Below are 24,573 nucleotides of genomic sequence, written 5' to 3' on the forward strand. Positions count from 1 at the left end.
TCAACGTTGTAATTGATTATTTGGCAAAGTGATCAGTTCCACTGAAGAAATATGATGTTTTTTCATGAATGCCTCTCCAAGAAGTACTCGAATGGGAACATGTTGAAAAAACTATTGCATATTTAAGTGAAATAGGTATATTGTTCACGGATTCAATTTATGAAGAAGTAATGTATATGAAGTCATTTATCGAAAATAAAACATGGGAAGAATGGAAAACGAAAGATGTGCATGAGAAATGGTTATACTATTTCGTAAAGACTGAAGAGACAGAAAGAAAAGCTAATATACTGAAAATGTGCCAATACTTGTTCGCCATTCCACCGCACAGTGAGCATGTTGAACGTGTGTTCTCATTAATTAATACCCAGTGGTCAAAGAAGCGCAATTCGCTTTCTATTGACACAGTGAAAAGCGTAATTCAATGTATATTAAATTATAAAATGTCATGCATCGAATTCTATAATTATATAAAAGGGAAAAAAGAGCTGCTCCAAAAAACGAAAACATCAGAAAAGTATGACTGGGCAAAGAAGAGCGATGATAATGAAGTCACCAAAGTCGGAGAAGGTGAAGAGTGAAGGCAAGAGAAGAATGAAATGTAAGGTTCTATTTAGTTTTATTAAATTAGATCCCCATTAATTTATATTATATTATTTTAGATTTGATACAGACGCTTCCACAAAAAAACATCAAATTTTTCCAGTCAAAGTGAGTGCTCCAAAATGATTCACCATTAATCCCAACGTTTCGCTCTTAGAATACCTATTATCAATCTCTTCTTTAATTGTTTTTTGTCTTCAATTTTTTTTTAAAAGATTGTCCAATTTTTTTATAATAAAGGTATGATTGTCGATAAGTTTTTTTTTGAGGGGGGGGGTGTCCCGGTCGGTAGTCCGACAATTATGGCAGCCCTATCCTAGACCCTTATTTTATCGCTTCATTTATAAATTTCATTAAAATAAGATCAATAGTTAAGGAAATATTTAAAAAAATCATATGTATTTGACAGCTAAAATGACAAACTAAGAGATGAAATACGTTAACTGGCGTTTTATGGTTTTTAATAAATAAATCATCGGCGATTAATTGTACAATCAGTAAGCTTTGCGTTCGATGAATTTACCGGTCGGTAAACTTTCCTAGAACCGTATATGACAATGATGATTTTAGCGCCGGATAAACGCATTCTTTATTGTAAAAAGGGTTAGTTTCTCTAGCCATTATGAGCATGCAAAAGCTGTTTTGTTTTGGGTACGCAATTATGTAATATATCATTATACCTCGTTAGTTATGCCTTTTGTCCAGGGCTGTGGAGTCGGACGGGTTAGAGCATTTTAAGCGGAGTCGGAGTCGTAAAAAATCGACTGACTCCAACTCCTTTTTAACTCTTTTCACCCTGATCAATATTTTTTTAATTGTTCGTCGTGCGCCATGCGTTTTAAGTCGGTAATATATAAACAAAAGTTCTTACGTACGTAATCAAATACCCAGCAACTGCCGACCGGCCGGCGTAAGCAATGGGACGGCACTAATGCAAACGAATGACATCCAGGGTTATGTTTCTACACTGGTCATATTTACATATGACATTAGAAATAGTATGTATTTAATAATTACTCTTACACCTAATTCGCTAACACACCATCTGACTCACATCCTGTCATAAACATTCAGAACTCGACAATTCCAATATGTGTATAAAAATCACGTAAATTGTATACCAAAATTATTCTTTCTTCTATGTTGTTATTAACATGAAAATAAATAATTAAAAATAAATTTAATATTTTATGATTACCTTATCGAAATTTTTAAATTCGGAGTTGGAGTCGGGAAAATTTTCAACGACTCCACAGGCCTGCTTTTGTCCCAATTTATTGTTAAGTGACCTTAACGTTTAATTGTGTGGGGGCTCTTTTTCGTATACTCGTGTAGTAAATAGCATAACCACGATAGTTACAAGAATGAACGTGACAACGGTATAATATAAACAGACTGACACTGAAGGGACCACCATAACAACCCTCGTAAAGTCCAGAGAAAAAAATGATTCTCTAAACATAAAGGAATACGTAAACAATGCATCGAACTACGTCGTAATTACCTTCGAAACACAGAAAAGATGTACATATTTTATAGAGCGATTCACTGGAGACTTTCCCAACCTACTATACAAAAGTTTGGTCTCCATGGGACGATCAGACAGACTTCAAGAGACACTTAGACAATCGATCACGACCACACTCAAGACGGCAGAAAGACCTTCAGCTGACACTACGAAGCGGGCAACAAGAGACCTCAGAACATCATTACTCCACCAGCACTTGGAGAAAAGCAATACTCTTCCACAAAAGTTCGTTGCAATATATGTAATATAGGATTACCATTTTTTCTGGAGTACAATCCGGAACATCTGTCGGAAAGGGGTGGGGGAAATTTTATAAAAATAGTTTTAAAAATAATCTTAATGAAGCAAATACTAATAAAATAAATATTTAATAATAACACATAAGTAATTTAATTGATTTTATAAGTATTTTGTGACAGAAGGATATTTTTAAGAACTTCCGTCAGTTTTCTATTTGCTGCTTCAAGTCCTCGCAAGTATTGCATTCGAAATTACACTTTGTTATAACCATTGCCTTCAAAGTATCAATATTCAATTGCGATTTATCTGCTGTCCACATATTTTTAATAATTGAAAAAACTCTTTCTGTGACCCCATTCGTGCTTGGCAAACAGAGTACAAATTCCATAATTTTTATTAAATTACCACAAGGAATATGACTACGAATACGAAGACAACATCTAATGCAAAATAATGTTGTCAATATAAAGCTCTGAAAATAATTCGATCTGTATGTGAAATATAATAGATCGACTAGGTAAAAATAAAATGCAAAGTATTTATTAATTGCAAATATTATCACATACATATAAATAAGTATTGTCATTGAAATAATAAGTGTAACTAACTTTCTTTTGATGTCGATGCATGGCACTGCATACTTTTCAAAGGATTGCACGTAATAACTAAGTGCCAAATGCAGGCTAGAATCAAGATGTTCGTCACTGAGCAGATTACAATATTTAGATTTAATTATTTCCATTTCGGAAAACGCACTCACGTAAAAAAGTTGACCCAAATGATGGTGGTAACTGACAGGCAGATAGATGATATTTTAAAATTTAATGTCCGTTACTATATTAGGTTAAAAAATATTTAGTGTACTTTTTATAAAATGAATGTCAGAAATTTTAAAAATATAACATGTAATTGATCGACTTTTGAGCACCTATGTACTAAGTGATCAGAATTTAAATTGTTCAGTTTCAGCCAGAATCTAACATACATAAAATTTGATTAAGGAAATTGAAGAAAAAAACATTTTGTTGTCAACACTTTTATTGATAAATTACATGTAATAAGTGTTTGGACGTCTCATGGAGAACTTGACGAGGCGCTTCCTTTGCTGAATTCTCTTGGGCAGAGGGAATCTGATCTTTGAATCGTGGAATTGCTTAATTTGTGGTCTCCGGCAGCTCGAAGCTTTGAGAACCTCCACTTTAATAATCTGAAATTAATACAAATTTAAAAGCGATTCCTTATAATGTTAAATATCATTTGAAATATTCACCTGGATAGAATGAGCGCGGGCTCGGTGACGGGCTCCCATGTCGCGATAACACTGCGTCACAGCTCCACCGACAGACAAGTCGCGGTATTCCCTGTACATATTGTGCGTGCCGGAACGGGACTCATAACGCAACCAAACACCAAAGTTCTTGATCTTCAGCGGTGACTTTTCGGGGATTTCCTATAGAAATGTAAAATAGAAAATTAATTAAACTAATCTGACTTCAACAATCGAGTTTTAACTATATTTATGCCAACCTTAACGGAGACAATCTCTCCGGTCGATTTCTTGAACTTCTTTAACTGTCTCAAGAAGTACCAGAACCTAGATTTAGCGACTATCGGTTCCGGTGCAAATATCCTCATTTTATAGAGAGGAGTCAGCTTCTCCTTCTCCGTGGGCAATTTACGCCCGATCACCTCGAACTCCTTCAACTGAAAAATATAACAAATTTCGTTGACATAACCTCAAACCAAACTGACAGCCAAAACCAGCAGCCAGTGCCGAATATCTCTCAAATATCACACCAAAAGGTCATATAATGATATGATGTACTAATTAGTGAGGTAACCGTCATAATCTCATATCAATTGACACTTTATTGAACAAAATGGCGTGGACTGAACACACGTGGAACGTTACAAATCGCATCAATGGACGCTCTAACGTGCTCCAAATGAGTGTAAGCGTAGTTATTTTACGATTTTGCGAAATATTTGTCTGGAAAAGGCATTAAAATATGGAGAAAAAATGATTTACCTGCCCGCTTGCCTTCATCTTGTGGCAGTCGCAAACGAAAGGAAGCGGATTGGGCGGCCAGAGAGCGCTAGAGACTTAACAACGATTATTTTGACCATTGTCGCTGGCTATGTTAAAATTTATATCCAACTATTACAAAATAATCAGTTTTTCTTCTCTAATTAATTGTATTTTATAACATTTGTGATTTTTAAAAGAAAACTTAAAATTGTTTTTTTCTCAAAATATTTACAATTTAAATAATTCCTAAGATAAAATATATAAATTTTGAAAGGCATACATATTTTAGCAAAAAATTTATTTTTTATATTGATATTTTCTCAATATTTTTCTAAAATTACTTAATAGCAAAAATGGAGAAAACAAAATAATATTGTTTAAATAACTCATTAGCATGCTCAAGTTATTTCTTTTATGTCAATAAAATTGTAATTAAGTTTGAAATATATAATTACTAAATTTGATGAGGTATCTTTTGTGTTTGTAACACCATTTAGAAATAGATTCGCAAAAACAGTAATAACAATACCAAAACAGTTTTGGCACGTATATGTATGTACTTCCTTTGTTCCGACTACTTTTTTATTTGTAAACCAATTAATGTTCTTTTTTATACATCGTTCTAATCGTCTCGATTGTGTTCTTCATATCAGCAATAGTAAGACTAGCACTTTCTATTTCTTTGACAATAGAACCCAAAGCATGTTCTCTTGCATCTTTTTTTATATTTATCCAGTCGGTGGTTTCAAAGACAATGAGTGTGACAAGTTTCAAGAATTTAAGCATCACACTTTTAAACCTTTTTTTTTTTTTTTTTTTTTTGGTAAGTAGAGGGAAATCTTCGAAAGACGTCGTTAGCTTCCAAGTCGCTAACGACAGTGCCGGATTCCGTTGCTAGTCAACGACCTACCGGCTAAAACCCATCTACTGCCCTCCCCTGAACGACCGGTACTGTCTGTCCGATATATCCCTTCGGTTCGTTCAGTTCTGGGACTGTGTCCCGTTGGGGCCGCTATTGCGCTGTCTTTCAGCGTCTTCTTTGTGTCGCATTACGGAGGTCACAAAGTTCTTCCATGCCTCAAAGAAGCTCCTGTTCAGCAGCATTGATTGTACCATAGTGTTTACTGCGGCAGGCCTTCCTGTTGTCCTCTCCAACGCTGATCTGTCCGATGCCCACGCCGAGCATTCGAAGAGCGTGTGCTCAGCGTCGTCATCTCTTTCGGTGTCGCAGTGGTGGCACACGGCGCTCGCTGCTTTGCCAATCTTCTTCAGGTACGTGCCGAAGCAACCGTGTCCGGTCATGCCCTGTGTGAGATGGTAAGATAGCTCACCGTGTTTCCTGGCGATCCAAGTCCTCAGGTCACCGATGAGCCTGTGCGTCCACCGACCCTTGGTGGACTCGTCCCATCTTCGTTGCCACTCGGACATGGTCGCAGCTCTGGCGGTCTCATTCTCCTGGCCGTTGTAGGTCGCCTGCCTCTCCAAGGCGAGTAGATCCAGCGGTGGCAAGCCGCATAGGGCAAGAACAGCATCTCCAGACACTGTCCTGTACGCGGAGGCTACTCGAAGCGCACTTCTTCGCTGCACTCTTGTGAGACTGAGCCTGGCCTTCTGGATTGTCATGGCCTGTGCCCAGACCGGGGCGCCGTAGAGGAGGACCGAATGGACGACCTCGTTGTACAGTCGTCGCCGGTTCTGTTTCGGTCCTCCGACATTGGGCATCAGCCTGGCGAGGTCCTCCGCCACACGCGCCGCTTTTGTCGCTGCTGCCTCGGCGTGGCGTACGAAGCGCAACTTGTCATCTATGTGCACACCCAGGTAGCGGATCTCCCTCTTGAATGGTATTTCGAGGCCGTCGATCGCTATCCTGGGTGGCGGTAGTTTGCGCCTCCGCGTGAAAAACACTGCTTCGGTTTTCTCCGCCGCGAGTGTGAGCCCGGCTTGATCCATCCATTTCTGTATCAGCTGCAGCGCCTCTTCTGCTGCCTGCTGTAGCTGTGTCGGTTGCTTTGCGGTGGCGACAACTGCGACGTCGTCGGCGAATGCGATTAGCTCGACGCCGTCGGGCATCTCCAGGCGCAGCAGCTCGTCGTACATTAGGTTCCATAGAGAGGGACCCAGCACCGACCCTTGCGGGACGCCCGCCGTCACTCGTCGGGTGCGCTTCTCGCCCCCGCAAGCATACTCCAGCAGCCTGTCCGTGAAATAACTCTCGACTATCTTCACCAGGCATGCTGGGGTTTTCCGGTCTCGGAGTGCCTTCACCGTCAGCGTCCAGCTGGCTGAGTTGAAGGCGTTTCGGACGTCTAAGGCAATCAGTATGGCGTGACTGCTGGTCTTCGCGCTGCCTCGCCATGCGTGCCTCACCTTCATGACTACCCTCTGGATGGCGTCAATAGTCGACCTGCCCGGGCGGAAGCCGTACTGTCGCTCCGACAATCCCATCTTTTCATCTTCTAGTACTGCCTGCAGTCGCTGGAGGATGATTCGCTCAAAGAGCTTTCCGGCCCCATCCAGCATGCACAGAGGGCGGTACGCTGTTGGACCCGGTAGAGCTCCCTTCCGCTTGGGGATCAATACTAGCCGCTGCCTCTTCCACGGCTTCGCGAATGTGCCTCCTTGGAGGCAATCGTTGTACACCGCGGCTAGTAGCTGCGGGTCCGTCTCGGCGATCCGGCTGATGACTGCGTTCGGCACGCAGTCCGGGCCCGGCGCCTTCTTCACGCTGATCCTCTTTGCAGCGTCGACCACCTCTTCCACAGTGAATGGCGAGAGAATGCTCCGTTCGTTGACCGGGTTGGTCTCGCTGCTGGGCCAAGTCTCTTCTCTGTGTTGGGGGAAGAGACCGTCGACGATCTGTTCCATGTTATTCGGGTCTTCCAAATACGGATCGACGGTGGCTTTTCGGAGTTTCCCCCTCACCATCCTGTATGGCGTGCCCCACGGGTCAGCCTCGAGCATAGCGCACAGCTCATCCCAGCATCTAGACTTGCTCGCGCTGATTGCTATACTGAGGGCTTTTCGAGCCTGCTTGTAGCCCTCTCTTGACGCCTCGTCTCTGTGTCTCCTCTGCGCTCTTCTGCGCGCCGAGAGGCACTCGCGGCGAAGGTCCGCAATTTCTTCTGTCCACCAGTATGTGGATCGTCGGGGCGGCCCTCTCCTTCGTGGCATTGACGCGTCGCAACAGTAGCGCAGGAGACCATTAAGCGCTTCCACGGTCCGCTCCGGCGACGCTTCGCTCAGTGCGGTCTCGATCACTGCACCTCTTCTCGCTGCGACCTCCTCATCGAAGAGTTCGACATCCAGCTTATGCACCGCCCATCCACTCTGTGACAGTGGCGGTCTCGGACGTGCGTCTTGTAGCGTCAGCACGAACTCGACGTACATATGATCACTCGCCGAGTGCACTTCTTCCAGGACGCGCCACCCAGCGACGCGATGAGCGATAGACGCACTTGTAAAAGTTACGTCCAAAACAGAGCCGTAACTTCCTCTTCTGAAAGTGGGCGTATTTCCTCTGTTGGCCGCGTGCAAGTTCAGCTGAGAGGCCATTTCCGCGAGCAAATTTCCGCGGCGGTCCGTTTTGTTGGAGCCCCACTCCGGCGCCTTGGCGTTGAAGTCCCCGGCGACGACAACTGGCAGACTGGAGGAGGATATGTCGTCCGCGAGCCGGGACAAGTCTGTTGTGAAGGCGTCTAAGGGCGAGTTCGGGGAGTAATAACAGCTGTACAGTCGTATGTTCCCGACCTCAACCCAGACGAAGCCTCTGCCGCCTGCCGCCCCAACTGATGTCTCCCTCAGCCGCACTGACGGCACGTAGACTGCACTCCTGCACCCCGCCGCAGAGTACCACCTGTGCTGGCCGTCCCGGTACTGCTCAGAGATCAACACAACGTCTTCATTTCGCTCGTTGGTCGTGTGCAGCATCAGGTCCTGCGCCGCTCTGCACTCATTCAGATTTATCTGTAGTACACGGATTACGCCTGAGTCTGCCGTTTCCTCTCTGCTGTGCTGTAGATTTTGACGGTGCAGGTTGCTGCTTTGTGGCCTTCGAGGCCGCAACGGAAGCATTCCTTGCTCCGGTCGTTGTGGTCCGTGCAGTTGGCCGCGATGTGGCCCATGCCGAGACACCTGAAGCAGCGCTCCTCCTGTTTCTGAGCAGCTCGAACTCGGCTGTGTATCCAACCGACGCGAACCCTCCCCAGTGCCAGCAGCGAGGCGGCTGCTGTTCTGTTCAATATGACAGTTGCCGTCTGGGTTCCTCCGTAGGCCGGCTTCAGCGAGACCTTCATGTCGGTCGCTTCCTCTGCTGAGGCTCGAATGGCCTCGACGACTTCCTCCTTGACCGTTCCTCCGTCGAGGTCTCGGAGGACGATGCGCATCTGAGGCACAAGTCGGCGAACCTGCATGTTCTCTCCTAGTGTCTCCTTGATCGAGGTCAGAAGCTCCTCCGTCTTCTGAGATCCTCGCTCCATTTCTAGGAGGACATCCCCGTTCCTCGTTTGCCTTATCCTGCGGACTTCCTTCGTTACTTCCGGATTGGACACTCCCTTCCTGATGGCGCGGATCGCGTCCGCGTAGGACAGGGAGCCCGTCTTCACCGCGATCGCCTCGTTTCGAGGGCCGGTTGCGACACTCTTCGTCTGAAGGGTGCCCTCTTTCTTCGTCGCGGCCGTGTTTCTCGTAGGTGGGGTCATTGTTTTCTTCGCCGCCGGCTTCCTTGCCGGGTCGGCCTTCGCCGAGGCTGAGCTTCTCGGCGCCATCATCTTCTGGTTTTTTCCCCCTCTGCTTCCATTCTTCACTTGCTGCCAATCGGAGGCGCGAGTCGACACTTCCGCTGATGTAAACCCCGCAAATGTGTCAACCGCGAGGGGAGCGGTAGCTGCAGGAGTAGTTGTCGCGTAGTGTGCGGTAGCTGCTGGAAGCTCAGCGGCCGCAGATGACGCGATGGCCGCCGATGACGCGGATGCCGCGGATGTCGCGATGGCCGCAGGTGTCGCGGCAGCCGCAATTGGAGTTTCAACTGTCCCTGCTGGTGTTTCGCTCATCGTCACCACCGGAAGGCCAGCTCGTTTGATTGCTGTTTCAAGGGCGATGAGTGCGCTCTTGACCTCAGTTACGCCCTCCTTTATGGGATTATGCACATTTGGCTTTTTCTTAATAAATAGGTCAAGTTCGGTGATCGCCTTTCGCATTCGTGCAAGTTCCTCCATCTCGATTTACCCGGAAAAACTCGGAAAAACTCACTTGAACACCGGAAAAACAACGGAAAACCCCGGTACCCGAACCTCCCTCCGTGGGCTAGCCGACCCGCCCGGAAAATTCTCCCGGAAAAACCGGAAAACCCGGGAAAACGGAAAAACCCCTGGGACCAACCAAATGTCGGAAAAGCTCGGAAAAATCTATGAAAATCCAGGGCTTTCCCACTTTCCAATGAAAATCCTTTTTCCACTGCACTGTCTCTGTCACTGGCACTGTCACTGTCACTGGGTCAGCTCAACTCGTCAATGCAAGGAGCGACCCAGAGTTGTCCAGCACTACACCAGGGTCTGCTCAACTCGGTTTGAGGAGCAACCAGCTGATGATGCTCTGTTCCACTCTTCAGCTGGGCGGAGCACCCGGCTCATGCGTCACCAGCATGCGCGCACACAGCACTTTGTACACGCAGTACGTCCGTCCGCGACGAGTGTCGAAACGCAACTCACACTTTTAAACCACTTGAGGCTCATTTTTTGAACTAAAAAAACCACTTTTAAACCACTTGAGGCTCATTTTTTGAACTAAAAACGAAACACATGCACGAGTGGCGTGACCAGTTGAAAGCGAACTTGACAATCAGCTGAAGTGCACATGTTTCAAGTTAAAAGCAATATGGCGGATGACTCTTCAATTGAACGATAAAGTATGCCATGGGCAAACTTTTCTTAAATCACTAAAAAAAGTTGATCAACTCTATTGAAACATAGGTTCTCACTACATATTTCATTCAACTTTTGTTGGTCAACTATAAAAAGTGAATTAAACTTTATTGGTCGTTCGGTAGATTGCACATAATATAATGTGCTCAGGTTTTGAATATATAGTCATAGCTCCGTCCTCCAGGAACGCCCACGTGTTTCAAAGAACTTCTTCGAAAGAAGAAAGGCGACTTCGAGATAGACGTCAACACGATCCTCTGCTGCCTACCCCCGAGAGCACCTTCTCCTCGTAAAGAGTTTGTATTAATCTCCCACACTAGAATGACGGGCCTCCAGCATGTGGTAGACTGGCGCCCCAGCTGAAAAGCCCTTCAAACTGGTCTAGTTATCATTACTGAAACTCATTAACTATTAGTGATTGTGTAGCGTAGAACAGAAAACTTTTGGACGCCAACGGGTAAATATAGCGTTAAAAAATAAATTATTAAATATAAGGTAATTTTTAATGTAAAAAAAATTACGACAGTTACAAATTCAAGTCTTCTTCTGTATGCAGATGATTTAAAATAGTTTAAATGCATTCAATCTGTTGCTGACTCATTCTCTCTATAGTGGGTTAGATTCTCTATGAAGATGGGCTTCCATTAACCGTCTGCCCTTTAGTGTTGGAAAGTGTCAAACTGTGTCGAACTTGGTGAAAACATTTTGGACAGAGAAACTTCCATTAAGGATCTCGAAATCACTTTTGAAAGTAAATGGATGTTCTCTTTACATTTAAACAGTATAAACGTCTGTATTCTTGAATCAGGATCTATAATTTGGAATCTCCGACTAACAAAATACTATCTTAATTTAAAAAGTTCAGAAAAGGTTCTCGAGATATCATTGTAAGAGAATATTTAGTTATTATCCGTTCTTGTATTCCGGCACTTTTATTTTACAAGTGTTACAATACAATTCAATGATTCGAGAATTCGCAGAAAGTTGTATGTTGTTAAGCATTTCTTCAAACTACTGAAGGTTTTATTCGGCAAGCAAACTATTCTTAGGTAATTTCAGTTTTGGGTTTCAGTTCGTATCATTTAATTTTAATATTTTTTGTCTTTTTTACTTTGTATTATATTTTTCTTATTTTATATATATTTTTTTGATCATCGTGACGCACTGGGATAATCGTTAGGTCATAATGGTCTTAATTTAATTTAAGTAAATCATTAATTGAAAATGGTTTGGTTTAGCAAAACATTAAAAATTAACAGTATTGCACTATAGCCATGCAGCCTTTCGAAAGTTTTCAATAACTCATTTAACCCTTTTCTTCATAAGCTTTACAATACTCGTGGCCTCGCTTCATAGCTATCACAGGAGGATGATTTGAGCAGAGGGTAGCCCTAATGCTATTTATTTTCAACAGGTATCATCTTCTAATTGTCCAAGCTTCCCCAAAGGATCATTATAAAAATGTCATTTACATAACTAATTATTGAAAACCAAGTCGTACACGGTACCACGGACCACAGCGAAGACACAGACGAGAATCAATATTATAAAAGAATCATATTTTTTATTAAACAAAACATAACAATAGTTATACATAATGAATATATAACATATGCATATAAACATTAGTGCAATTAACAAATTATGTCACTTATAAACAAAAACAAAATAGATATTTTAAGTATAAAATCTAAATGAAGACTAGAATAATTATTTGTATACATACATAATTTTATTCATAAGTCTCATATTTCTGATCATAAAATTTAAATTTATCATTTCCTTAATCATGATTATTTTATATATCGTATTCACTAACCACAAATACCTATCCCAAAAATATAAATATAATAGAGAGTGCATATTTTAAGATATGCATACATAATACGCTCGTCATCAATGAATTTAAAATAATATTTTGTTAAAACTTAACATCTTCGTTGCAAAAAACAACAAGCAATAACAATATTAATGACTTGAATTTATAAATATATATAAATAAAATATCAAATGGAATGGAATATTTAAGAAAAAGATAATAAAAAATATATTTTTGTTTGTAAATGTAAATAAAATATTAATGGACGTTTAAAAAATTAAAATTAATTATATTCAAAAGAAAAATGTTCAGGTAGGTGGAGTTATATAACTAATAATATGAAACCCCTTAAGATGTGCTCGATTAACAGTTTAAATAAATGAACCATTTTTCTTGTGATACATAATTGGTAATATAAGTCACCATACCCGTAAACTAACACTAATATTAAAATTACAAGAATTTGAATCGAAATTCAGTGACAATGTAAAAAATATAGAAAGCCAACATAGAATAAAAATTTTGCATTCTAGCTACAGTCCTATCGTAGAAAGTTTTAGAGCTTTTCAAATGATGCTCGTTGGCCGTTTTCATGCAACATTTAGTCATAACGGTGAACCCGCACATTCTTTCTTGAGTTCCTAAAGCATACTCGATGCTTCGTATTAGATCGTTAGTCTTCAACAACAGCAACAACTGGCGATCCATGTGTTCCAAACAATGTGATATTTCATTGATCAAATTCGGAAGATAAGCTTGGAAGTGCTTTTTCTAAAAATAAATTCATTGTTAGTTAAAACTTGAAACTTACAAGGAACCATCATTTTTGAGCTTTCGCAGCTAATACAATTTAATTTTAATTTGTTTTTTATCGTGAAATAAGAATCATTTTACAGGAAAAGCAATTCAATGTTAAATTTCGATAAATCATAAAATGTAACCAAGTTATTTATAGCTTATCCTTCTTTTTCTCTGTGTGAAACTCTTTTTCTTCAAGAAGATTATCACATTTTTCCTGTAGCTGAATATTTTTATTTCCATTCGCATTTACAAATGTAAGACAACGATCGATCACATTGATTTTTTCGGGTTAAAAATGCTTCACTGGTCGAGGCGTAACTAAAATGTGTTATGAGTTAAAATTTTCAATTGTTTCATATGAAAGTTTAAAAAATTGCGACTGTCTTCTTCCAAAATGACGATATGTAAATAATAATAATAATAGAGCAACTAAACATCAATAAGGGGACGATTAGATAATTTTTACATGAAGATTCCGAGAGAATGTTAGTTGGTAAATGTTGTAAAATTGTTCATTCTGCAATTTATATAATCAATTGTCATAAATTGTCACAGCATTTTTGAGATGAATTTTTACATGACCCTAAATATATCAATAACAGCCGTACGGTGTCTTTATAAACACAAAAGAATATATAACATTGGCAGTCAGACGTGGCATGTGTTTACAGTGTTATCGAATCTCCACCGGTTTAAACTTTGCGGTAGATGCGGTAGATTCAAAACGCCACCAGCATGAACGGTTGATGGCGAGCAACTCAGCCGATCATGTTAATAGTCGATCAACCGTGCATGCTGGTGGCGTTTTAAATCGACCGCATATATGGACGGCACATATATTTGTATACCTCTTCCAATCCGGGTTTGATGGTTCCGATTCCTTTCTCAATAGAGTCCCAAGGTCGTCCAGTTACCATACATGAGAACAATCCATATAAATCTCCTTTGACTCCTAGCTCCGCAGCATATTTTCGCATCGATTTGTGATCCCGACGAATTATACTTAACCATAATTGAGCATAATCATAACGAAATTTATTGGTCAAGTGCTAAAACATGCAATTAAATATTGAAAATGTAAAAAAATGTATTAGATATTATTAAATTTCACTTACAGCATATAGACCGTGATCTAATAAATAAACGCTGACCTCTTTATCGTTGGGTAATTTTTTAACTAATATATTTCCAGGATGAGGATCGCTATGTACGAACCCGTGAATGAAAATCATATTCGAGTACAAATCGCCCAACTTTTTAGATAAATCGAAAGGATCGATTTTGTTATCCTTAAAACATAATAGGTTGAATATTAAAATATTACCATTTTTTATTATTATTATTATTAAGATATATTTACCACAATGTATTTATAATCGTTGACTTGACCTCCATCCACAAATTCCATAACGAGGACTCGTTTCGTCGTATATTGCCAAAATATTTTAGGAATCTTGAGCCAAGAGTAGTTTTTAAAGATCTCGGCTAACTTTTCGGCGTTGTGACCTTCTTCTTCAAAATCTAACTCGTGATATATATTCTTTTTGGTGATATCGACCAACCATGCCATTTGAAAATCGGGAAAGATGAACGACATGATTTTAACGAGCGACTCCATTATTTTCAAATCTACTTTGACAGTTCTTCGCACAAAATAATGTTGAACTTTGACGGCGACTTCTGGACCTTCTTTTAATTTCGCCTTATGAACTTGCGCTAAAGAAGCGACTCCCAGCGGATTCATATCAAAGCTCTCAAAAAGTTCTAGCGGCTATAAAAATTACAAATAAAATAATATACACTACAATTTATAAAATAATTATTAAATTCTTACCTCCATTTTAAGATCCTCTTTGATGACTCTATACAATTGAGCAGTAGTATTAAAAGGTGCATCTTTATGTAGCACTCTCATAGTTTGAACGTATTCATTAGGTAATAAATAATCGAGAGCTCCAATGTGTTGACCTACTTTGATATACACACCTTTGTTTGCAACGCATAAATCGAGTAATTTGTTAGCAGCTACTTGGTGCACTTCATGCTTAAGATTCTGGTATTCTTGGGACTCTTTATCTAAATTCTTATTGAGCAATTTGTACTTGTAAGTGTAAGCTATGTCGGCCACCGTCGAGAAAGATCTCCAGCCTCGGACGACCCCCATAGAGTCGATTCGATAGTCATTTTGATGTAGATTGACAAGAAGTGCAGCGCTAGGTACTCCTATCAAACCGTATTTGATGTATCTTCTGATCATTTTCTTTCGTGAACGAAATAGAAAGCAGTTATCTCTCACCGAATGACGAAATATTATAACTCGTGTCTTTTGTGAAAAATGTTGCAAAATTTGCTTATATGCATACTATATACTAATACAAACAAAAAATTAACTAATTTGGTGAGGTAACACGACATTGAACTGATGTCAAAAGTTCTAATATTAAAAAAATAAATTGGCCATAACAATATTTTTTATTACCAATTTCGTGCTAATTATATAGCTATTTATAATCTTTAATATTGTAAGATATATGTATTTAAAATAATAATTAATAACAAATTATATTCAAAAGTAGCCGGAAAAAAATTAACACTGAATTTAAAAATAAAAACATATTTAAAAAATACTAGGCATTGCTAGTTTTCAAAAATAGGTGTTAAATTGATATTACTTTTATAAGCTTTAACAAACAAGCCTTGAATTTTTGAAAAATCCAGGCTTTGGAAATCTGATAATCCCGGAGTCCGTTTGTTTTAAAATTTGTTTGCAAACTATTGTTGACTTTATTGCTTTTTAAACGTTTATAAAAGATTAGACACGAGAGGAAATATTCAACGAACGTAAATTAGTAGCAGTAAATATAGGTATTCGATCTAAAAATTAAAATCGAATACCTAAAGAAGAAAAAAACAACGAAAGATCAACAACAGCACTAGCTGAATTATATAAATTTGATATTTTTATAGATTGTACTATCGGAAATTTGCAACTGGATTTAATGCAGCAAAATAAATAGACAATACATTCAGTTTTATGTGGTTATTACTAAAATAACATCTAAAAAAGTCTCAAATTTATCCCGAAAATATTTTTTAAAATAGGTCATTTCAGTAAAATCTTATCGGAATACATTTTCACCAGTAGATATATATTTTTACCAGTGAAAATATAAATGATCTGACAGGTGCTAGTAAAATTATACGATTTCAACTTTTCTATATGTAAAAATATAAAAATATACAACATACGTATTATTATTTATTTACATGTGATATATAAATGTTACAGTGAATGTGTATTTTTCAGTGAAGCTATATTTTGACTTTTGAAGTCCAAGTACATAATCACCAGTAGATATATATTTACACTAGCGAATATCATTTTACTTATAGGCACTAGTGTAATTATATGTTGCATTAAAATGCATATGAAATTCTATTTGACAGTTGCGAAACGTTCTTTTTCTCTTCTAACCCACACCTAAATTAATAAAAGTTGTAAAACTAATTATATTTTAAGAACTATTATTTCGTCAAGTCCAAAATACAAACTAAGCCAACTCATCTCTCAGGGGAAAATAAGCTGAAGAATAAGTACAGACAGATATCGCATCTCACATATTACACTATATTTTAAATATATTATAGCTATCCTTAACTATATTATGAACTTCTAATATAATAGGACTGATAAAAATATATTTAAACTGAATTTTGGTCAATAGGAGAGCGCACTTCACTTCTCAGAAATAAAAAAAAACCACGTCAAAAGCAATAAAATCGTGTCGTCACCGTCGCATGATGGCACGATTTTTTGCTTTTGTCGTGGATTTCTAATTTCTGAGAAGGGATAATTGTTTTGGGCAAAATTCAGTTTAGATGTGATTTATTGAATTCTCATTCGTAATATTTTTCTAAAAAGTATAAATATAAACGCTTGATAATCAAACGTTTTCACCACGATGGCACAATTTTATTGCTTTTATAAAAGATTGAATAGAAAATTATAAATTTTATTGTAAATATAAAACTTTCGTAGCTGGGTGTTCTCGGTTGCGTCGTATGGTTGGCAGCACTGAACGTCGGGAGGCCTAGTCGGTTGCGCTCATTGATCGGAGTTGTCTTTCCTGGTGTTAAGATGTGGTCCGCGAGCCGTTCCCTAATACGCTCGTTGCCGCGCCAAGGTGATGATTCGACCTAGCCTCCACCTAATAATTACAACCCTTAGCAATTTGTTACAAAATTTAACCCTTTGCCGACCTTCGTTTCCAAAAGTTGTCATTTTTTATCTGTCAGATTGCCTCCCTGATTTTATTTCATGTCATATATGTCGATATTTGATAATCGGTAAATTACGTAACATATAACCTAAAAAGAGTAAAGTTTTATTTCAAAAAATCACTAAATGTACAGTTGAAGTTACATAACTTTGTTTTTTATTTTAGTGCGCGCATATGGTGGGAAGTCTACGGTCGAATATGTAGAGCCGCACATGAACGAATTGCCGGTTCCGAATGGCTCGTGGGCTGATCTGAACTCTGCCAGACAGCGTAAATACAATATTACTTTAGCAGCCGGTGTTTCATTTGCAGCCTTCTCAATTTTCGTGGTTAGTATTTCTATTGTATAATTATCATATATTATCCACAAATCACTGTTTTATTTCAATTTTAATTTTAGATGAAGCAGTCTAATTTGGTGTTCTTCAACATCAGCCCGCCAGATTCTATCGATTAAATATTTTGCTTAAGTTATAATCGTAGTTTTTATTAATAATGCGGCCATGAAAACCGGGCGTCTTGTAATTAAAGGTTATAAATAAAAACTTCGTTTTATTTTCTCTTATATGTAATAGTATCCTAGATGATGTTTAAAATGCATTCACTACGCATTTATTAAATTTAGCTCTAACTGAATTTTATTTTTAGTTTTTTATTATTACTAGCGAAAATATACTTTAACTGATAGGTGCTAGTGAAATAATATGCTGTTCTAACATGTTTCTAAAAATAAATACAGACAGGTGTCGCATCTCGCGTCTACATTTCGATCTTATACTATGCTTAAAAATATGACAGCGATCCTTAACGATATTACTATGAACTTCTGATATAAGAGTTGGTCAAAGTATATTTAAACCGAATTTTGGTCAATAGAAATAAAATTGTGTTGGCGCCTTCACAGTGGGAACGGAATAGTTCCGTTCACTGTTCCGACCAATACTCAACTCACTTATTTAATTGTCCTCAAATAAATCTACCTTTAGATTAAAACAAACGTGCTGTTTAAAAAATGTTTTATTTGTTGTTAAATATTTTTTTAATACGTGTTATAATAATCTTGAACAATTCATAACAGTATTTTAATGTATATATGCATAATTATTATAACCTAAATAAAATTTGCAATAATAACTATTTTAGAACAGGTTAATAGCACTATTATTAGATATTAAAATCAATGAGACCGAGCTATCTCGGAGAATGTATCTAATATATCTTTTATCGTAAAATCCAAAGCGATCATAGAACCCGGATAACACTGTTGGATATGCTCTTCCAAATATTTGTATTGTGTTATAAATTCCTCTTGCATTGCTCTCCACACGACCTACAAAGCAATATTCATAAAATCAATCGTTCCTTTTTATAATAAAGTCAAATACTCAGAATCACCTGTAATAAATTTTCTTCTTCACAAAGATGCTTTTCCACCTTTTTGTACAAACTATCAAGACCTTTTTTTACTTCCCTGTGAGGATACAAAGCTATTACTTTTCTCAGTTCTTGTTTGCTGAAAGCCATTTGATACGATATCTCTGATTTGTTCACTCCTTGGCTCACTCGACTTTCAACGCCTTCGAAGAATTGCTATTAAACAACATTAGCATCATAAACATAAGTATTTGTTTAACATAGTTAATCCATACTTACGTTTAATTTTTCTAAAGGTCTGCCAAAGTACAATGTAACGTATGCTTTAAGAGCGTCGTTATATTTAATTTTAGTTTCTTTCCTCAGACTGTCCAAAGCAGTAATTTTTAATTGACTCAAAAGCGCATATAAATGATGAAAATTTTCTATAAAGCATGATTTAAAAATATTATTTAAGAGAGGAAGATAGCAGGCAGTTATTGACTGTGATAATTATGTTACCCATTTTTATAACTTGATGAGGAGTTCTTGGATGATCTTGACGCTGAATCGAAATCATCATTGCAGTAACTAATTGTACATACCACTTATCTAAATCTGCTCTTCGGCTCGATTTACTGAATATCCCTTCTGCGGTTTTACAAAATTCCTTAAAGAACATAAATATTTTATTATTACATTGATTAAATAATGCTGTGCATTTTCATATAGCAATCAAACCTCAAAACTTTCAACAAATGGTAGAATACCGCATTTTGGTTTTCTCATTGTAGCTTTACAAGGCTCCGATAGATCTAGTAATCGTTTCCGTAAAGCAGCGTCGCAAGCTCTTTTAGCCTGCACCAAGCAAGAACCGAGAGATACGGAAAGCAAACTACCGGCGTCTCGCGCTGCTAAAACATGTGAGCCGACAACGACGAGCGTTTGCATACAACCACTGCAAAATAACATATTCAATATAATCTATATTCATTCAAAACAATAAATAATAAGTGCTTAAAATTACTATGTATCCACTCTCTCGTAATGAGCGATGAAAGCGGCCAATTCTTGTTCTAAGCAGGGGAATAGATCGGCCATCATTCTTCTAACGTCTTCGCTAAATAATTTCTCTTGTCTCGATTTGCCGGCATCTTGGCTTTGATTTTGGGCATCGGAACCGGGTGATAAATCTTTTCCGCTCAAGTCGTCGCTCGACGGTGATATGATGAAGCTTGTGGAAGTATCCGCGTTGAACGATCCGTCTAAAGACTGTGCGCTCTAAAAGTGTGGTTGATTCACAATTAAATAATTGAGTTGTAATAATACAGTTTAATGCAATTCTTGATTAAGAATAAATTAAAAAAATAAACAAAGATAATATTCTGATATGTTCTGAATAAAATTATTTACCTTTGGTGCTTCCAGTTGAAAGAATGATACACAAAATTGTTGTTCGCTCAAACACACAGGTTCCAACTGTGATAAAACCTAAACATATAACAATATATATATACATATATAAAGTAATATTCTAATATATATATTACAGTTTCTAAAATGGCATCAAAGGAATGCGATGAGCTTGAATGATTGGATACATTTTCTTTCAGATCGTTATTTTTTCCTTTCTTATCTTTGGAGCTCGACGGTGCTGTACTTCCGCTGATTAACTGTCGAGCATGCTCGAAAAATAATTTAATATCTCGATCGTATAATTTGCTAAGCGAACTTGTGTACACCTAAAATAATTATGATTATATAATATAACAATACGGTTTCTTTATATTTATATTTAGCTAGTTTAATATATTACTTTTTTCAGTGCCGAATAAGCTTTTTGGTCCATTTGCTTGGTCCAGTGCATCAATGGCGCGTATTCCGACAATTCGTCATGAATGTGCGTCCGTTGCGGAAGAGTCAAACCATCGACGCCAAATCCGGCAACTTCTTGACTCGCATCATTGCCTAAATGTATTAGCAAATTGTTTAAGTGTCTCGTGAGAGCTTGCGTAAATTTTTCCTTGTATTTATTGACTTTTCTTAATTGCTCCTGAGATGCGGCTAATCTAAAAGTAAAATTTAAAAATTAAATGATGATGGATTGTCTGTATTCTTTTCGCAATCTTCGAAACGAATATATGCTTTATAAGAGTTTGTAGCAAGAAGACTTCTAAAGCACCTACGTGATGGAATTATACATCACGTTTAAGTAACACAGTTCAACAATACAGAAAAGAATTTATAGACTTCTTCGAGACGTCCTGAAAAAATGTGAACTATGGGGACTCCGACACCGTAATAAAAACACAAATTTTCAAAGTTATATTTTCAAAACTTTTTTTAATAACTTATACAACATTCTACAAGTAAAATCTTTAGTAAATTACTGTAAAAAAATTATCGACGTTTTGCAATAACTGATATGAACAGGATAATGATTGCGAAAAATACGGGATTCTTATGTATCTAAAGATAATTAATTACCACAAGCTCCTGAGAAATAAATTAGTTATTGAAGAAAAGTTTACATTTAGTCAACTATTTAATACAATAGTTGATAATATATGTGAGCAAATTGAATCCCGATTTTCTTCAATGTACATATAGGAATATTTTCACCTCATGGAGAAATAAAAATATGCGCAATATAAAGAAAACTTTTCAAATGAATTAGTCAATAAACTAAAAAAGTCTTGAGTCAGGTTTTCAGGAAGTAGATAAAATAGCCAAACTAGTATTAACTCTTCCAAGTAGTACTGCTTCAGCAGAATGTTCATTTTCTGCTCTGAAAAGAATCAATACTTGTTATCGAAGTACACAAGGCCAGGAAAGACTGTGGCCTAAGTTTGATTTCAATGGAAAAAGGACTCCTTACGGAATTAAAACAGAAGAGCACATTTTTCATATACAGCACATCCACCGTACGCCACTGATAGCTACGCTTATAATTTATTATTAGGTGAGATAGAAGGGTGTTCTTCAATGGTGGGCGATGAAACATATTATAGTTGAAAAGTGGGCGATGAGCCAAACAATTTTGCATCCAATGTGTGGCAAGTTGCATTATCTTATTTGAACCACATGTCTTCCAAAGCAATATCTTCAATTTTACGACAAAAATAATTGGTTATCATGGACTTATAGCGCTTACTACTGATTGTTACAGTCCGACTTTCATCGTTATCAAAAAAGCAAGGCTCAATGACGCCGCCTGACCACAATGCGCACCAAACAGTCACTTTTTGGGCATGTAATGGTCTTTCGTGAATCACATGAAGATTTTCCTTGCCCCATATGTAGCAATTGTGCTTATTAACATACTAAGAGATTTTCTTTCAAAAATCAGCATTAACTTACTACTGCTCTAATACCCAAACTGTGTAAATTTTTTGTGTCTATGCTCTCTGAAGTTCAGTTCTTGTGATATCTGAATTTTATACGGGTTTAGATGAAAGTTCAGATGCAAAATGCGCCAAAGGGAGCCAAAGAAAAACCCAAAAGCTGCGAACACTGACGAATCGACAATTCCAGGTCTTCGGCTACACTTTCACTTACAGCAGAAATATTATTATTATGGGCACCACGATGATGCACAGCCCTTACCCTATCTCCAACCCTTCCAGTCTCTTCAAATTTTTTCTCTATATTGTGAATTGTTCGCTCAGTAAGTTGATGAAATTGAACATAATCTTTCCGTAAATTTCGATACACAGTTCACGCAGAATTCTTATTTTTGTAGAAGAATTGAACAATTTTAACGCGTTGAGCGGTGGTTTAGCGATCCATTTCGTAAATGTGTTGTTGAAAAAAACATTTAACACTTTGAACAAACATAATTATTGACAGCTGTCTGATTTACAGTGCTGCCAACATAGAGAACTAAAATTGAAATATATATTACCTATGAACAAAAGGCGGTTGTACAGTAGAAATTGCATTTCTGATAATGTTGCCAGCAAACAACGCAGCTTCACGTCCTTCGGGCGTGGTCAAATTAACATCTACTGCAGCACCAGAAATATCTAGCCATGACTAAAATGAAAAGATACATATTTATAAAAACACAATATAAAAATAAATTAAGATAAATAAATATATAATTACAATCAATGATTCCAATTGAAAATACAGTTTTTGACTGTTCTTATTGGCAGTTTCAATCATGCCATTTTTTTCTTCCATCTTATCCATAGTGTCTCGTATATGACAAAGCATTTCATCGTATCTGAAATATAAAATCAATTTTTATCATACATAAATAAAATAAAATAGACAATTATTATAATACCTATCTAATCTTGATTCAACAGTTTCTGCATATGATATTGCTTCTTCTAGTTTACTCATCAACGATTCGACTTGCACTTCAGACGCCAACATACTTTTAATATTTTCCTATGATAGACATGTTTTTTATAAATATCATATTAATAAATTTATATTTAAACACTATTGAGATGAATACTTACACCATCCAATAATGATAATTTATCGCCCAATTGTGACATAAATTGTTCCGCATTTGAAATCGCAGTATCACAGTTACCAATTAAAGTAACAAGATCTCCGATATTATCTAAATCACCACTGAGCGCCTGATATTCGAAACCAGATTCACTTTCAGGTACTTGAACTAAATATAAAAATCAATTAGGATACTTGTACTATAAAAATATTTAATAATTAATAATTTACCAGGCAACATAAGAGGACTATCCGGACTATCTATGTTTTGAATGCCTAGCCATTTTTCAGGAAAATTTCCGAAATCAATCTTAGCTTTGCTGTGATGAACCATTTGATGAAGAGCGGTGACTAAGTTTTGTCTATCGTGCTCGTTAAGCGCAACCCATCTATAAAGCTTCTCTATTTGTATGTCTAGCGTGAGTGTCTACAATCAAATGTTAATATATAGTAATATTAAAATTAAAATAAATGAAATATAAATAAGATATTACAGATGATTCAGTTCCTCCATCGATGCTTCTAATTTCGTTTAAAAGCCACGATCGTTTCTTTTTAAACGAATTCTTATCAATCTTCTTGACCTGATGCAATGATAACGAAGTGGGTGGATCGGTGCTATTAGTCAAACACAAGTAGCTAGTGTTTTTCTTCTTCAACAATTTGGCGACTTCGCAAACGATTAATAACCGCTCACCGTTTGCCTCAAACACTTCCTTCTGGATGCTATGTCGTATGGCAGCCATTCTTAAACGTCACTAATAATACATTAATGAAAAATATAACCTAATACATAATGATTACTCACCTTTAATTACTGATAACGTCCGCAATTATAGGATATTGTGTAAGAATGTATTAAAATAGACGTTTACGTTCATTGTTGTATTTAATGTACGTTTTATATATCATTGATTAAGTTTATTTATTGCACATTTAAAAAAATATTTATTGTACAAATCGAACACTGCCCCAATCCCATACAAACGTCAAGTTGCGTGACAGTTGTAACTTTTTAAAATTCGTTAGCGGCTACCGCGTGTACCATTTACGCCCATAAACGCATATAAATAATATTTTTTTTTTACAAAATATAATATTTATAAATATTATGTTGATAAAAAATTAAATTAATTTAAATTTAAAAGCTTTGTTCTGGTTAATTTTGGACATGATCAGGATGCTTGGACCGAATCGAACGCAAGCTTCTGCTTGTTTTTATACCGCTGGCGTATATGACGCACGGATGGTTTAAAAAAAAAATTTTAATTTTACAAATTCTTTATTCTCATGTATTTACAATATGGTTTACTTGTCAAAAATCTTACAATATTAAGTACCTAACCTAAGTTATTTCCTTAACTTTAAGACAAGACACGGATGGTTTAAAATTTTATCGACTTTATATTATGGTCCGACTTTGACTCAGATTTAAAAAATTTTAATGGATTATTTTCAAGGACGTCAATTAGAGGCATTTGCTCTTCCTTGAATTTGGCGAGAAAAATGCATGTCATTATATGAAATACAATGAC

The 24,573-nt window shown here is 37.4% G+C and overlaps 4 protein-coding genes across 5 annotated transcripts; 1 reads left to right on the top strand and 3 right to left on the bottom strand.

The window, feature by feature from the left end:
- Nucleotides 1-3,391: 3,391 nt before the first annotated feature.
- On the bottom strand, nucleotides 3,392-5,199 carry RpL18A (ribosomal protein L18A). Its single transcript, XM_088201531.1, has 4 exons — nucleotides 4,401-5,199; nucleotides 3,899-4,075; nucleotides 3,642-3,821; nucleotides 3,392-3,578 (listed from the first exon to the last, which is right to left on the bottom strand). The coding sequence occupies exons 1-4, from the start codon at nucleotides 4,416-4,418 to the stop codon at nucleotides 3,420-3,422; spliced, it is 534 nt and encodes a 177-aa protein (XP_088057657.1). The 5' UTR covers nucleotides 4,419-5,199; the 3' UTR covers nucleotides 3,392-3,419.
- Nucleotides 5,200-12,368: 7,169 nt separating this feature from the next.
- On the bottom strand, nucleotides 12,369-15,380 carry LOC148227301 (aarF domain-containing kinase 1-like). The gene is made up of 5 exons (XM_088201532.1): nucleotides 14,773-15,380; nucleotides 14,299-14,709; nucleotides 14,054-14,227; nucleotides 13,787-13,987; nucleotides 12,369-12,908 (listed from the first exon to the last, which is right to left on the bottom strand). The coding sequence occupies exons 1-5, from the start codon at nucleotides 15,193-15,195 to the stop codon at nucleotides 12,591-12,593; spliced, it is 1,527 nt and encodes a 508-aa protein (XP_088057658.1). The 5' UTR covers nucleotides 15,196-15,380; the 3' UTR covers nucleotides 12,369-12,590.
- Nucleotides 15,381-17,012: 1,632 nt separating this feature from the next.
- COX7B (Cytochrome c oxidase subunit 7B) lies at nucleotides 17,013-17,763 on the top strand. The gene is made up of 3 exons (XM_088201428.1): nucleotides 17,013-17,122; nucleotides 17,384-17,547; nucleotides 17,619-17,763. Exons 1-3 carry the CDS (start codon nucleotides 17,077-17,079, stop codon nucleotides 17,673-17,675), a joined length of 267 nt encoding a protein of 88 aa, XP_088057554.1. The 5' UTR covers nucleotides 17,013-17,076; the 3' UTR covers nucleotides 17,676-17,763.
- A 456-nt stretch (nucleotides 17,764-18,219) lies between these two features.
- Sec3 (exocyst complex component Sec3) lies at nucleotides 18,220-24,062 on the bottom strand. Of its 2 annotated transcripts, none has more exons than XM_088201427.1 (16): nucleotides 23,847-24,062; nucleotides 23,533-23,785; nucleotides 23,270-23,465; nucleotides 23,044-23,207; nucleotides 22,863-22,969; nucleotides 22,679-22,799; nucleotides 22,476-22,606; nucleotides 20,388-20,640; nucleotides 20,122-20,313; nucleotides 19,985-20,062; nucleotides 19,599-19,852; nucleotides 19,313-19,529; nucleotides 19,094-19,241; nucleotides 18,872-19,017; nucleotides 18,614-18,808; nucleotides 18,220-18,548 (listed from the first exon to the last, which is right to left on the bottom strand). In XM_088201427.1, the coding sequence occupies exons 2-16, from the start codon at nucleotides 23,782-23,784 to the stop codon at nucleotides 18,396-18,398; spliced, it is 2,607 nt and encodes an 868-aa protein (XP_088057553.1). In that variant the 5' UTR covers nucleotide 23,785; nucleotides 23,847-24,062; the 3' UTR covers nucleotides 18,220-18,395. The 2 variants fall into 2 exon arrangements, with proteins under 2 accessions (XP_088057553.1, XP_088057551.1); XM_088201425.1 differs by having other exon boundaries at nucleotides 23,533-23,796.
- Between the last annotated feature and the right edge of the window lie 511 nt (nucleotides 24,063-24,573).

The sequence above is a fragment of the Plectrocnemia conspersa genome, unplaced genomic scaffold (genome assembly GCF_051122295.1).
Source record: "Plectrocnemia conspersa isolate PC_06_02 unplaced genomic scaffold, ASM5112229v1 ptg000013l, whole genome shotgun sequence".
Classification (NCBI taxonomy): Eukaryota; Metazoa; Arthropoda; class Insecta; order Trichoptera; family Polycentropodidae; genus Plectrocnemia; species Plectrocnemia conspersa.

What these genes read in the sequence shown, in the direction of transcription:
- RpL18A (XM_088201531.1), bottom strand. An exon ending in GAGAGATTGTCTCCGTTAAG is followed by an intron (nt 3,822 to 3,898) that starts GTTGGCATAAAT and finishes ACATTTCTATAG; the next exon opens with GAAATCCCCGAAAAGTCACC. An exon ending in CCCGCGCTCATTCTATCCAG is followed by an intron (nt 3,579 to 3,641) that starts GTGAATATTTCA and finishes TATTAATTTCAG; the next exon opens with ATTATTAAAGTGGAGGTTCT.
- LOC148227301 (XM_088201532.1), bottom strand. Translation starts at nt 15,195, where the DNA reads ATGATCAGAAGATACATCAAATACGGTTTGATAGGAGTACCTAGCGCT. An exon ending in ACGATTATAAATACATTGTG is followed by an intron (nt 14,228 to 14,298) that starts GTAAATATATCT and finishes TTATGTTTTAAG; the next exon opens with GATAACAAAATCGATCCTTT. An exon ending in TCAAACCCGGATTGGAAGAG is followed by an intron (nt 12,909 to 13,786) that starts GTATACAAATAT and finishes ATTTATTTTTAG; the next exon opens with AAAAAGCACTTCCAAGCTTA.
- COX7B (XM_088201428.1), top strand. Translation starts at nt 17,077, where the DNA reads ATGTGGTCCGCGAGCCGTTCCCTAATACGCTCGTTGCCGCGCCAAG. An exon ending in ACGCTCGTTGCCGCGCCAAG is followed by an intron (nt 17,123 to 17,383) that starts GTGATGATTCGA and finishes TTTTTATTTTAG; the next exon opens with TGCGCGCATATGGTGGGAAG. An exon ending in CAGCCTTCTCAATTTTCGTG is followed by an intron (nt 17,548 to 17,618) that starts GTTAGTATTTCT and finishes TTTTAATTTTAG; the next exon opens with ATGAAGCAGTCTAATTTGGT.
- Sec3 (XM_088201427.1), bottom strand. Translation starts at nt 23,784, where the DNA reads ATGGCTGCCATACGACATAGCATCCAGAAGGAAGTGTTTGAGGCAAAC. An exon ending in AATTATCATTATTGGATGGT is followed by an intron (nt 22,970 to 23,043) that starts GTAAGTATTCAT and finishes TGTCTATCATAG; the next exon opens with GAAAATATTAAAAGTATGTT. An exon ending in TACGAGAGAGTGGATACATA is followed by an intron (nt 19,530 to 19,598) that starts GTAATTTTAAGC and finishes GTTATTTTGCAG; the next exon opens with TGGTTGTATGCAAACGCTCG.